Source organism: Aegilops tauschii, chromosome 7, assembly GCF_002575655.3.
Source record: "Aegilops tauschii subsp. strangulata cultivar AL8/78 chromosome 7, Aet v6.0, whole genome shotgun sequence".
NCBI classification, from domain to species: domain Eukaryota; kingdom Viridiplantae; phylum Streptophyta; class Magnoliopsida; order Poales; family Poaceae; genus Aegilops; species Aegilops tauschii.
Window position 1 is genome coordinate 21,922,778 of NC_053041.3, and position 14,396 is coordinate 21,937,173.

The 14,396-nt window shown below is 48.6% G+C and overlaps 1 protein-coding gene and 1 long non-coding RNA gene across 3 annotated transcripts; both read left to right on the plus strand.

Annotated features, from left to right (window-relative positions):
- The first annotated feature begins 2,576 nt into the window (after nucleotides 1-2,576).
- Nucleotides 2,577-6,100, plus strand: LOC109772084 (uncharacterized). 2 transcript variants are annotated; one of them, XR_002235032.4, is made up of 4 exons: nucleotides 2,577-2,701; nucleotides 3,646-3,842; nucleotides 3,963-4,229; nucleotides 5,216-5,408. It is a non-coding gene; the product is annotated as an uncharacterized lncRNA (long non-coding RNA). The 2 variants fall into 2 exon arrangements; XR_002235031.3 differs by lacking the exon at nucleotides 2,577-2,701 and adding an exon at nucleotides 5,745-6,100 and having other exon boundaries at nucleotides 2,715-3,842; nucleotides 5,216-5,648.
- Nucleotides 6,101-10,819: 4,719 nt separating this feature from the next.
- LOC109772081 (disease resistance protein RPM1) lies at nucleotides 10,820-13,574 on the plus strand. The gene has a single exon (XM_045230651.2). The coding sequence runs from the start codon at nucleotides 11,040-11,042 to the stop codon at nucleotides 13,539-13,541; it is 2,502 nt and encodes an 833-aa protein (XP_045086586.1). The 5' UTR covers nucleotides 10,820-11,039; the 3' UTR covers nucleotides 13,542-13,574.
- The last annotated feature ends 822 nt before the right edge of the window (nucleotides 13,575-14,396 follow it).

A 14,396-nucleotide genomic window follows, 5' to 3' on the forward strand; every position in this document is an offset into this window, starting at 1 on the left:
AGACTTGACTTGGAGCTTCAACAGGACTAGCTTGCATTCTCTACTCTCACCAAGCCATGACTCTGTTAGGAGCTAGGGTTCTGCCAGTTTTAGGGCGGAGATTGTAGGGGAAAGATGGAGGAAGACGAGGTCGAGGGCGCGGCGGCCGGCGGCTGGGCGCCGTCCTTGCGTGGTGGAGAAGAGGCGGCGGCGGCGCAAGAGGCGGCTAGGGTTAGGTCTCCCGGCTCCCTAAGGGAAGCCGAGCAAATACTGATTGTTTCTTGCTTGATTAGATTGATACATCTCCTCTCCTTATATAGAGAGGTTTACTTGACTCCTAAGCAAACGACCCTAATAACGATAAGATAATTGGGCTAAGCGCCTAATAACGATAAGATAACTTGGGCCACAGCCCACTGGGCTAAGCCCCTAATATGCCGGTCATAACACTTCTCCCCGCCTGCACAAACAGCTCGTCCTCGAGCTGTAAGACGGGGAATGACTTGCTGAACTCCTCGAGGTGATCAACCAGCGTCAAACACCTCCGCGACAGCTGGGGCGGCCAGGTCACCGAGCCCCGCGGCGACGGCGTCCTGCTTAATGTAGTCTGCAGCCTCCAGGTAGAAGAGTCGGGGGCAGACGTGGCCGGGCATGTAGGTCTCATCGCAGTTGAAGCACAACCCTCGGCGGCGACGCTCGAGTAGCTCGGCTGAGGTGGGCCGGCGGAACGGGCGCCCCGCGGTCGCGGCAAGGGGTGCCGCGGAAGCCTGAGCAGGCCGACCCTGCGCGGGAACATCCGGCCAGGGTGGCGGCCCAGCAGCCCGGTACGGTGATGTCTGCTGGATGGCCACCGCGCGGCGCTCGAACGCGCGGGCGTAGTACATGGCCGTCTGGAGGTCCTGGGGTCCCTACAGCTCGACGTCCACACGGATATGATCTGGCAGACCGCCGATGAAGAGTTCGGCCCGCTGGTGAGCCATCACGCCGGACGCGTGGCACGCCAGGGCCTCAAAGCGGTCGGTGTAGTCCTGCACCGTAGAGCTAAAGGGAAGGAGGCCCAACTCCGCCAGCCGGCTCCCACGTATCGGCAGTCCGAATCGAAGGAGGCAGAACTCGCGAAAACGCTCCCATGGGGGCATGCCGCCCTTGTCCTGCTCGAGGGCGTAGTACCACGTCTGTGCCGCGCCGCGGAGGTGATAAGGGACGAGCCAGGTGCGGTCCGACGCGAGCGTCCGTTGCCCCCGGAAGAACTGCTCGCACTGGTTGAGCCAGTTGAGGGGGTCATCGGCACCGTCGTAGGTGGCGAAGGCGAGCTTGGCGAAGCGCGGCAGTGTCTGAGCATGACCGCCGTGAGTGTACGGCTCGGCGGTACGGAGCAGCGAAGAGGATGGCGTTGGTCCGGTGTGCACAGGTGGTCCGCAGGAAAGCTGTGGCCCGTCGAAGCCAGCGTGGAAACCCGCGGAGCCGGAGGGCCCGTCGTACGACAGGGAGGCCGCCGGCTGGTCTGCGGCCATGGTGTAGACTAGCGGTGGTGACGTCCCGGCCAACCAGGCCAGAAGCTGGGACGGCGAGGGCGGGAACCGCACTTGCTGAATCGGCACGCCCGCCAGTGCGGTTGTAGTCAGCCCGGTGCTGGGCGGCGGAGGCGCCGGCAGCGGCAGCTGCTGCTGCCTGGAAACGGCGGAGGCGGCGGGCGCGGCGATGGCCGCGGCCGGCCATTGTGGCCACATAGGGGCGGTGGCGGGGGCTGGCTGTAGCTGCAGCGAGGGCTGCAGCGGCCCGACCAACGTCGTTGTGGCCCCGGGGTGCGGTGGCTGCTAGGGCGGTGGCGGCGAGGACCCGGGTGGCGTGGGTGACGCGGCGAGGGCCGGCGCCGGCCACTGCGGCCATTGGGGCGCGGCGGCAGGCGGCGACTGAAGCGGCCAGTGGTGGTGTAGAGGCCCGGTCGGCGCCGCGGGTGCCGAATACCACGGCAGGGCGGCTGGCCCGGTCGCAGCGGCCGGCGGCCCGTAGGGGCCGGCTAGGTAAATCCGTATCCCCTGGACGGCGGTGACAAGATTGTTGAGGACCCCGGTGATCTCCGCCGGGGAGTAGACAGCGGCCGGTGGTGCGGTGGAGGGCGCCGTCATCTGGGTGGTGGCGGCGCCGGAGGATGCGACCAGCAGCGCGGACAGGGAGGGCAGCGGCGCGGTGGAGAAGGCCAGCGGCGCGGTGGTGACGGTCGGCAGCGGAAGCGACGGGATGGGCGGCGGCGAAGACATGATCGGAACTGAGCTACCTGATACCAAGGTGTTAGGAGTTAGGGTTCTGCCGGTTCTAGGGCGGAGATTGTAGGGAAAAGATGGAAGAAGACGAGGTCGAGGGCGCGGCGGCCGGCGGCTGGGCGCCGTCCTTGCGTGGTGGAGAAGCTCCTGGCTCCCTAAGGGAAGCCGAGCAAATACTGATTGCTTCTTGCTTGATTAGATTGATATAACTCCTCTCCTTATATAGAGAGGTTTACTTGACTCCTAAGCAAACGACCCTAATAACGATAAGATAATTGGGCTAAGCCCCTAATAACGATAAGATAACTTGGGCCACAGCCCACTGGGCTAAGCCCCTAATATGCCGGTCATAACAGACTCTGCTTTGGTGATTTCAGATCCTGAAGCAAGAGCACAAGGAGGAGGCCACCAGCACCACAGGTCCGGATCAGGCCAGATCTACATCGATTACAGGCCAGGTGTGTTGCCCTTGATTCGTTTTTGTTCCTAGGTAGCTAGGCCAGATCTACATGTGATTTTGTAGCCTAGGGAGTGGATGCAGCAGCCGCAGCAGCAGCAGCAGAAGCCTCCACAAGCTGCTGCTTCAATTTCGTGACATAGTCCGGTCATCGCTTCCTCCTTGGATTTCCCTGTGGGCCATGTGAAAAGTTTCGGAAATTTATGTCCACACCAGTCTCCCATTTGCCCCAAAAACAGAGATTAATGTGGTTTCATAGATTTGAGAAACTAGAAGGAATTGAGGCCTTCCAAGCATCCCATTTGGCCTTCTCCATGCTGGAAAGCCAAGGAAGGTTCGAGAGATGAGATCAGACTACGTGGTTAGGCGCGATGAGAAACAAAGAGAGGTTCAGCAAGGTGATGCATCTCAGAGAAAGAAGTACAAGAGCAGTATGTATCTCGGTTTGTTCCTTGGAGCTTGAAGGAGATTACACAAAAAGAAAATCATAGGACGTACTTATATCATTAAATCTCAAGTGCTAATGCTTTTACCAGAAAACATGTTCAGATATAAACAGTGTCGTCAATTAGCACCATCTGTAGTGATTTGCCCATTATTAACAGCAGCAGGCCTGACATATATAATGGTGTTGACTGGGCCGACAATGACCAGCTTGAACAACCAATCAGCCATTGTCATCTTGAGTTGCTCAATTTGTATGTATAGCTTCACCTGTTGTTAACAGGTCTCCATCAGTTTTTCCACATCAACCACGTCTGCCGGCACCAACTATCATGAGTGATGACAGATATTACTATACATATAAAACAGGATGGTAACATTTTGTACTAAAGATGCTTCCCGCCTCGGTGCTATAAAGCGGGGCGAAAGCCTTTTTCGGTAAAGATGCTTCCCGCTGCCTTCCTTGAGATGCTCACTTGTCTTTTTTGTCCCAAAGTTCAGATTAATAAATCTCAGGAGTTGGTAAGAGCAATTATTGGTTTGGTAAGAGAAGCAAGAGCGATGCTAACCAGCCAGAAGGTGTGTACGCAAGTCTAAAGGGCATGAGGATTGCAAGAGCTTCTGCCGGTTCTTGTTGGCTTCAACAACGAGACTAGTGTTCCCCAAATCTGGCCGGATCTTCATCGATTACAAGCCAGGTGCGTTGTGCTTAATTTGGTTCTGTCCCTTGTTCTCTTGTCAACATCCCTAGTTGTACTACTCGAACTATCACCCTAACTAGGTAGATGCAAAATAATTAGTTTTGCTTGCCATTACAGACCACTAGGTGGTTGTTCTTTGGTTCTGTCCAAAAAGGAATAACAAGGACATCTCCAGCAACTTGTCATCAACAACAAGTTAGTACACTCTCGGTCATACCTGGGCTCCAGGAGAGTCCAGGATCTGTACGATTAAGCTTCAATTACCACAAGACCAGCCGAGCACCAGGTCTCTTTGTTTTTCTGCGAGGATCTGGGAAACTATTCTGATGGTACCAGACTCAGACCTGCATAAGGAGATCAGCAAGACCGATTGGATCTAGGCAGGTGCGTCGTCCTTCCCTAAGTTTTTGGCTATCTTGCTGTATATTTTCAAGTTTGCAAGCCTATTATACTTTGTGAGTCATGTGTTGGGATTTCTTCCAGCACCATATGCACAGTAAAATTTTATCCTGAAATAAGACGAGTGTGTCTTAATTTGTGACGATGCCAAGGTCTCGTGAGCTAGCCGATTTTAGTTGCCATTCATTGTTTCCTCGGATTAACAAAATATCAGGAACTAGTCTATGCTCTCGTTACAGGCGATATACTTAGCATGTGATGGGCATATGCTCTTGCATTGCAGATTCACTAGTGTGTCAATTTCTAGCTTCCTGAAGTCCAAACATTGTTGTTATCTGAAGATTTCCTAAAGTGAACATGACAGCTTCTTTTAATTAAGGCAGTGTTTGTTATGGTATAATATATTGTTTTCTCCTAATGACGTGTATGACATTATAGCTTTGCTTTCCTTCTTATTAATATTCTTGATTCAGTACATCTTTCTTGCAGCTTAATTAATAACTTTAGCTATTTGTTTCTCCATACATCGAGAGATACTATTAGATAGATGTTGAGAAAACTACGGAAATAAGATACCTGGAACTGTTACATTAGCCGATTTTCATGTTGGCGAGCTGGCAGGTATGCTAGCTTGGCGCCTCGTTGCCTTACTTGGTTAAAATTTCAATATCTGGGGAACTTTAACTTGAGATGTCCCTACAAAAGCAGAGCATGCACGTTCAGTTATTTGGTTCAGTTCCACTCGTTCTTGTCAGTTAATGAACTTAAGTTTGCAGCAGTTGACTATAGCATAGTCCCGAGTGTTTAATTTTTTGTTTTGTTTTGATCAATTATGTGGGTTAGACTTAGATAGGTTAACATAAATGAAATATGAGTTTAGGAGGATTACTTTTGAAATGTTTTGCTTATTTTCACTTTTCTAGCGGAATACTGTTAAGTTTAATTAATACATTCGTTACTTCATTTTGCAGACGGGGTCGTATTTCTATTTTCAGTTATCTACTCCACTAATATTCCTGAGACGAGCCAGTTTTGTTTTCAGACTTGTATTCGCCTGAGCTAGCTGTGAACTATGTACGATTTCACACATTTTAGCTGTGGCTGTTAAACAGAAGAATTATTTTGTGATTCATTTACTTTCCAAAGAATTGGCTTGCGATGCATTAATGCCTAGCTATTCAATTTCATCGTCATATGACTACTGTCTTCAGTCGTTGCTTTTGTATCTCAGTTGAAGTGATATTGCTCAGCGCAGTGTCTGTGTTCCGTTTTATATGTAATTATGTTCCATGTGAGCGTGCGGCCTATGTCTGCCTCTCTACTGGCTGCCGTCGAGAGGGAGAAGGCCCGCCCCTGACATTGTCCTCTGACATGCCTGTTATTCGCAGCTTCCATCGGCCAAATGTAGGTGCACATCTAAGCTAGCTGTACAGTATGCCAAGGCAGTAATAAGTACACATCTTGTATTTTAGCTTCTTCCTGTTTCTGGTCTATTCCCAGATTCGTGTAAGAAAAAGAAGCCTCTACGGCAAAAAGATGAAGAACTGAAGTGCATGATCAAGATGAAGACTGAGCATGAGAAAAGTGCATTTCCCCTCTTTACAACTAACTGCAGAGAGGCTTTTTGCAAACTTCTCCGCGTGATGAATCTTCATCTAGTGAGTTCATTTTGGTGTAGGGATTGGCATGCAGCAGTGGATGGAAATTCTTGATGCAGGATTCCCCTTGGAAAGCTTATTAGTATGTTTCCCATACCAGTACCATACAATGCTACCCTGTAAATACTTGCTATACCTCTGTGCAGGTGTTGAAGGTGCACAGGCAGTTGAGTGGAAATGTTGGCAGCCCATTTTGTAGTACGTTGCCTCTGCATTTTCTCAAAACATCTACAGTATGCTTGCTTGTTTACTGTATTTCTATATGTGGGTGGATGTATGCCTCTTCATATATACTTCAACTGTTCCAGTCATTAGCAGAGGAAGCATTCTTTTTTTTGCGAAAAAGCAGGAAGCATTCTGCAAAGTAAAATAAAACGGGAGCACATCTGAAATACGGAAAAGGGAAAGGTTATATCCAGCTCTATGACGCCAGAACATTTTTTTTAGAAAAGGAGGAATACCCCCGGCCTGTGCATCTGGACGATGCATACGGCCAATTTGTTAATTATTAACACAAGACCTTACAAAGTCGTACAACAGTAAGACCAAAGCCACCATCTTCGCAACCTCTGTCGCTACTCCTATCTAACTGATGAAGGGGCGCTGATGGTCTGGGCCTAATACCAAACAGACCTCGCAGCCAAACCTAACATCTAAGACCTGAGGTCCCAACCAGGACGCCTGCCGGGTATGGGCACCCACCAGTCCGGCGTGCTCCTCAACCAGGACGCCTGCCGGGTATGAGGCCGCCACAGCCACCTGCCACATATCCATCTTCAGAGCTGTACTGTTGCATCGGCCTTGCCCGGTCTCGCTGCCGCCAACGCCACCACGACGCCAGACAGCGTCGACCTCCTGCGCGTGTCCGTCACCACACATCTGTCGCCAAGCCTCCGCTGCTCCATGCCACCAAGAGCCGTCGCCAAGAATATATAGAAAGAAACACCGCTCCACCGAAAGGGAGGCAGCACATCCCCACCCCTCGCAGACCCTTCCATCTGATCCCAATGTCCTTGGCGTCGCCTCCAGGAAGGTTACGGTGCACGGGGCGCGGCCGACGCCCGATCCGCATCGGATCTTGGGCTTTCACCCGGACATGGGTCGGAGTGGAGAGATGGTGCCCTCAGCAGCGCCCCCAAGGAGGAAAGCGGCGCCAAAAAGCGGCGTTGCCGCTGCCGGCCAGCTAAGGCGGCCAAGGTTTCCCCCGGACACCGATCTGCTCCACCAGAACACACCGGAGGTGGATCCGGCAAGATCCAAACCAAACCGGGGACTGGGAAGGGATGCATGGAAGGGAAGGGGGCAATACCTCCAGATCTGGCACGCCTGCGGCTCGCCGTCCTCATGGCCGAACCCTCAGGCACGCTGCACGCCACGCCAGCAGGGGCCGCCGCCCTGGATCCGATGGCCTCCGTGAAGAAGAAGCGCCGAAGACCCCGCCGCCACCTTCCCCGGCGCCCGCGCGGGCTTTCCCGGCGATCGTCTCCGGTGGCGGCGAGGGGGGTGGGGGAGATGGGGGGAGGCGGCGGGGGAAAACCCTAGACTCCCCTGAGTCGCCCTAGGGGCAACGCGAGGGACCATGACGCCAGAACATAGCTGATGCAGAACACTGGTCGCTCACCTGCCTTGCTTCCTCTCTGTCTCTAATTTTACCACTCTGGCATGCGGATGTATTGGTAGTGTTTGGTTATGCAGGTCACCAGCTGGACGGAAGGGAGATGCTTCATTATTTGGAAAATGCCCACAGATTCGATTCCTTAATACACCTGAAGATGCGTATCCAGTGCTATCATACATTCACGCCACATCTGATCTACTCCCTCCGTTCCGAAATAGATGACCCAACTTTGTACTAACTTTGTACTAAAGTTAGTATAAAATTGAGTCATCTATTTCGGAACGGAGGGAGTACTATATACCCACTGGGTCTCCTCTGCTTTATTAAGACGCGCAGCTGGACCGTTTGCTGCTAGTTCGACCTCCACGAATGGCGCTTCACTTATCCTGCTTCTACTGGCTGTGTTTAGCACTGCTGCTACTGTTCCTGTGTTCAAGTGTGATCATGTTGCCTACTGATTATTTCCGGTTGTGGCTTTTAAAATAAGATGGCAGTTATTGTAAGACTGGCACTCTGTCGTCTTTTCATATTAACTAACGTGTCTAAACTATGTACTGCTATTCTTATGTGCTTGTTTCAGCTATGGCTGTTAAATAAAAGACTTGGTTTATGATTTGTAATCTCAAACATTGACTTTCTTTTCAAGGAACTGGTTTGTGATCTGTAACGTGTGGCATTTTAATTACTTTTTGAAGAATCGCCTTGCCATTCATAATGTTTAGGTATTCATTTTCAATGACAGATGGTCAGTGCCTTTAGTTGTTTCAGTTGTAACTGGCCTGCCTTGTCGCTCATTCCATGCTGGATTGCATTACTTACTTTCTTGATCAATGCATTCATGCACTGATAATGTTTGGGATTCCTGCCGTTGGCTACAACATGCAAGTATGTATCCACAAATTCCAGCAACACATAGAGGATACGATGGATGAGCTCAAGTAAGTGCTTCTTGGTGCTTCTGAATACTAGAATTAATCTTATTTGTTCAACATGATCTTCTGGTTCAGTGTGATTTGATTCCTACAACATGATCTGGGTGAGCTCCTCAGCGGAGGGTTTGCCTATGTGTGATTTGGTAGCGATCCTCATCGGGTCCTTGGCCCAAAGTTCATGAGGAAGTTCCAGCTGCCAGGTCTCAACTTTGTGATGTGTTTCGATGGCGTTGGCAGCACACCGGTGTCTGCAGTGTGGTCTCAGCTGACCAGGTACTTCGACAGTCCACCTCCTTAGGCTGCGCCTGCGGGATGTTGTTTCCTCAAGGCTGTGTCTTCCGAGGGGCCAGGTTCGATTTGGCTCTGTTTAGCTAACCTCTTTTCTGCTTTGGTTTTCCACTTTGCTCTTCTTTCAAGTCGGCCATTGTTCTTGCCATGTTTCTCGGTTTTCTCACCCTTGTCAGGCAGTATAGATAAGAAGACATTTGCATGATTCCTGTTGGGGTTGGCAACTTGTGATATTGCTTATAAGTTCCTACTTCCTAGTCTAGTACGGAGTATTTAATAGTGATTGCCGACCCTGAGCAATGAACCAAATTCAGCACCTCGAGTTGCTCATTTTGTATCGCCATCAGGTTGTCCATATCAACCATGTCGTCCAAGAGTGCGCCAGCACCAGCTATTATGATCAATATTTGAAAATATACAGGACGGCAGCATCTGATGTACGAAAGATGCCTCACTCTGCCTTTGCTTAATCCGCACATCAAAGGCTACACCATAATTTTAATAGCTTAGATTAACTTAAACAAATCGTCAGGGTTGGTAAAAGAACTAAGTACAACGATATGTTGTTAACCAGCCAAAAGTGTGTATGGGGATTCCTCGTTTTCTCAGAAATAGACGAGGATGCCAAGGCCCTTGTTGGCTGGTTCTTGTTGGCTTCAATAACTAGCGTTCCCCACTCAATCAAGCCAAGCAATTGCACTGTTTTGTTGAGTCCAGATTCTCCGCCGCAACAAGGAGGTCACCACGGCCAGGGATCCAAATCTGTCCGGATCGATATATATTCATATATTGATTACAAGCCAGGTGTGTTTCCCTTAGTTTTTGTTCCTGATTCTCTTGTTATTATCCTACTAGGGGTTACTACAATTACCCTATCTTGGTCGATGCAAAATTAAGCAGTTTTCGTTGCAATTACAAGCCAGGTACGTGGTTATTCTTTGGTTTATGGGCAAAAGGAACAAGGAGGGCAACTTTGGTTTGAAGATCAAAGCCAACTACTAGTCATAAACAAAGTGCTAGCACTGTCAATCATACCCATGACTCCATGAGAGTTTAGAATCTCCAAGATGTCTTTTTTCTGCCAAGGATCCATGAGTCAATGCGGATGATTTCAGGTTTACAAATCCACAAGGATATCACCAAGGTCAATCGAATGTAAGCCATTACAAGACAGGTGCATCGTCCTCCCCTGGTTTTCTGGCTATATTAGGTTGTACTCGCGATAGTGGCCAGTTATCATTGGGCCATTTATTTTTCTTTTATTTAACAGACAGATGATACTTTTCATTTAATAAATGGTTGTGTGCATCATATGATGCAGAGGCCGGGGGTTTTCCTCCTTTTCCTGGACAATCTTCCTCGGTGCAAACAGTTACCACTCTTGTTGTATCTTCTGATGTTGGCAAGCACAGTATACTTTCTGAGCAATGCCTTGCGATTTCTTAGAGCATCAGAAGCACCGTAAAGGTTCTTCTGGACAAAGGTCTGCTGAGCTGGCAGGCATGTTTAGGTTTTAGTTGCCATCCATTTATTTCCTGGGATTAAATACAATATCCGGAATCAATCTACAACGTTGTTGTTGATAATTCTTCTTAGTCGCGATATACAATATCAACATTTTGGGCATTTTAACTTGAGATTCCCGTGTGGAAGCTGAGCATGCATTGGCAATTGTTAGGTCAAGTGTCACTTGTTTTTGTTCTACGGGAGCATCTCAAGTTATACAGTTGACTATATCCATTCTAGGTGTTTAAAATGCATATGGACTTGCCTGTCGTAGCTGCTGTTTTTTCGGATTATGTGGGTTGGAGCAAGATAGGTTTAACTGTACAAAATAAGACTTTAAAAGGATTAATTTGAAAGGTTTCAATTTTACATCGTGGCTGGAGATTTTAAATTGTTTCTGCAAGTGTGTGCTATTAACAGAATGTGCTGAAAGTCCATTTAATACATCTATTAATTCATTTTGCAGTGGTAATCATACCGAGGAAAATGTACAGCCAGGCCACCGCCAAACAATTAAATATTAATTAGCAATTATTAGAAAGTAATGGCAGAGATTGTGATTATTCTGGCCATTAAAAAGATAGGAAAGGCCTTGGCAAATGGAGTAGCAGATCCAGCCAGTACCCAGTTAGTGAAGTACAAGACACAACTAATAGAGTTACAGAGCAGCATGGGTCGCATTGGGAGGGAGCTTCGTGTAATGCATGGCGTTCTTTGTGAAATGGACATTTGAAACCGCAATGATCAAGTATATAAGGGCTGGTTGGAGGAGGTTCGGAAGGTTGCACATGTAATGGAGGACATGGTAGATGAGTACCTATATCTACTTGGTCAGGACCGTGATATAGGGTGTTGCTTTTACGTGAAGAAAGGGTTAAGAAAACCAAGATCTCTGCTTTCTCTGAACCGGATAGCTTTCAAGGTGAAACAAATAGAGAAAGACCTCACACACCAGTCAGAGACTAAAAACCGTTGGCTTCCCATGATAAACACCGGGGATCCTAGCAGCTCGAATTACATTGTAAAGAGGTCCCAAGATCTAGCGAACACTTCACGATCCCTTGATGAAGAAGATCTAGTCGGGATGGATAAAAGCCGAGAACAACTTGAGCAATTGTTGGCAGGTGATGATTTGGAGCGCGTTGTGATAGCCCTGCTTGGAATGGGAGGACTTGGCAAAACAACTTTGGCTGCAAATGTATATAGGAAGGAGAGACAAAAGTTCCAATGTCACGCCTGGGTCTCCATATCCCAAACTTATTTTACAGAAGATATCTTAAGGAACATAATCAAAGAACTTTTCAAACATGAAGTTGGTGTTCCATCTAACATTGCGACAATGGACATCACATGCCTTGAAGAGACACTGAAGACATTTCTAAAGCAACAAAAGTATTTGATCATATTGGATGATGTTTGGAATCCACAGGCATTTGATGGCTTGTCTAGAGCCCTTATTCATAATGATAAAGGCAGTAGAGTAATAATCACAACAAGGCAAGGGGATGTTGCTGCACTTGCCTCTCGAGGACATATCTTAACACTAGAAGCTTTACCAGAAGAGAAGGCACGTGATCTCTTTTGTAGGAAAGCCTTTCCAAGAGATACAAATTATGAATGTCCTGCCGAGTTGAAGTCTTTGTCAGCAGAAATTGTTTCCAAGTGCAAAGGCTTACCTCTTGTTATTGTTTTAGTCGGCAGCCTCTTGCGTGTGCGTGAGAAAACTGTCGAAGAATGGAGAAGAATAAATGACCAATTGAGTTGGGAGCTAATTAATAATTCGAGGCTTGATCACATAAGGAATATTTTACACCTGAGCTTCATCTACCTTCCAACACACTTGAAAAGTTGCTTCTTGTACTGCAGCTTATTTCCAGAAGACTATCTTTTTAAGAGGAAACATCTTGTACGGTTATGGACAGCAGAGATGTTCATCGAGGAGAGGGGTGAAAGCACATTAGAAGAAGTAGCAGAAGGCTGTCTGAAGGACTTGATTGATAGAAACCTGCTACAACTTGTTAAAAGGAACAGTTTTGGTAGGATGAAGGCATTCAGAATGCACGACATCTTACGTGAATTGGCGGTTGAATTGTGCCATAAGAACTGTTTTGGTGTCACATACAAGGATGATTGTGGGGTGTCTCTTGAGACGGATGGACGTCGATTGGTACTGCATAGACCAAAGAAGGATATTCAGCTGCCTTTTTCCAGTATACACCGACTTCGTACGATCATTACTCTGAATGCATGCATGGTATCATTCACTCTACTACATATGCTATGTAAGAAGTCGAGATATATGACGGTGCTGGAATTAAGTGGTCTGCCCATCGAGAAGATTCCAGATGATATTGGACATCTTTTTAATCTCCGCCATTTAGGTTTGCGTAATTCAAAAGTGAAGATGCTTCCAAAATCCATCGAGAAGCTCTCAAATTTGTTGACACTAGACCTTCATGGATCAGACATACGTGAGTTGCCTAGTTGGATTACCAAACTGAAGAAGCTCCGACACTTATTTGTTGAGAAAAAATTTCAGCCATATAGAGAGATTCAAAGTAACAATGGTGTGCGTATCCCCAATGGTCTTGGAAATCTAACAAACTTACAGACACTACAAGCATTGGAAGCGCAAGCTACATCTGTTAGACAGTTAGGGGAGCTAACACAACTAAGAAGCTTGAGGTTATGGAATGTCAAGGAAATTGACTGTAGATGCATTAGTGATTCTCTAGTTCAGATGCGACATTTGTCCAACCTATATGTGAGTGCAAGTGATGACAACGAGATTCTGTTGCTGAATTTACGCCTGCCAAGCCTGCAAAAGTTATCTTTGATAGGACGGCTAGTGAGAAGAACATTGCACAAGTCTCCTCTCTTCCAAGCTGTCGAAGGGCAAAACTTGTATTCATTGGCTCTATCTTGGTCACAACTGACAGAAGACCCCCTTTCATACTTATCTCCATTGTCCAATTTGACATATCTACAGTTCACCAGAGCATACACTGGAGAGAAGTTGACATTTCTCACTGGATGGTTTCCCAAGCTAAAGTTTCTCCATCTAAGAGACATGCCTAATTTGAATAGGCTAGAGATAGAACAAGGTACCATGGTGAGCCTGGAAAGATTAGCACTAGTCAACCTCGAGAGCATGATGGAGGTTCCACTTGGCATCAAGTTCCTCATGCCCCTCCAATATGTAGGCTTCCACGAAATCACCGGTTACTTCTTGATGTTGCTCCAGCAATGTTCTGCGATTCGAGGGACGCAATGGGGGTATAGTCTCCGACGTTGACCTACCACAATCTGGTGGGCAATATGTACATACGTAAGGTATAGCAACTCACCTCCCAACTAGTACCATCTTTTCGTCGTCCCTAATCTGACCACTTTAACATGTTGATATGATGTTGGTTATGCAGGTCATGGCCGGGCCAGGGGTGGCCTGGTTTGCCCCGCTGCCGTGTCCGGACAGCAACCGCGACTGTGCCGGAGGCGCGGACCTCTCGCACGACGGCGGAGGAGGTGGTTCCCTCCCGCTCGGCCTTGGTGTTGCTGCTCCTGTCGCTTGGCCCTTCTCTCCGGTCTTCTTGGCCTCGTGTTGGTGCTCGTAGTGAGACAGCTTGGGTGGCAGCGCATCCGCGATGGCGCATGGTGTTGGGCGGTGGTTTGGCTGGTCGGCTCCGGTTGGGCGGTGGGGTTGGTGTACGGGAGAAATCCTTGCGGTTCGGCCGGCACCGATGCGGTGACACCGACAGGTGCCACCATTCCTTCTTGGAGGGTGTCGGTGGTAGCCATCCTCCACTTCCCTCTGCGTACCCGGGGAAACCCTAGGACTCGCCCGGGTGGCAGCGTCGTCGGCGTCGCATTCCTTCTTGAAGGTGCCGCTTGGTACGCGGCAGATCGGAGCCTCGGGCGGTGGTGGTTTGTCTCCGGAGGGCGCAGCGGTGGCGGTTCATCCATGCTTTGTCGAGCTGCCGTTGTTGGCATTTCTTTCTTCTTTTCTTTTGGGCTTGATGTGCTGCTCGCCCCAGCAATGCTATGTGTATGGTGTTCGTTTCTTTGGAATACAAAGCGGGGGGAAACCCTTTTTCTGTAAGCATGGGTTGTGTGAACACCTCAAGAATAAAATTTGTTAGTGATTCATAAT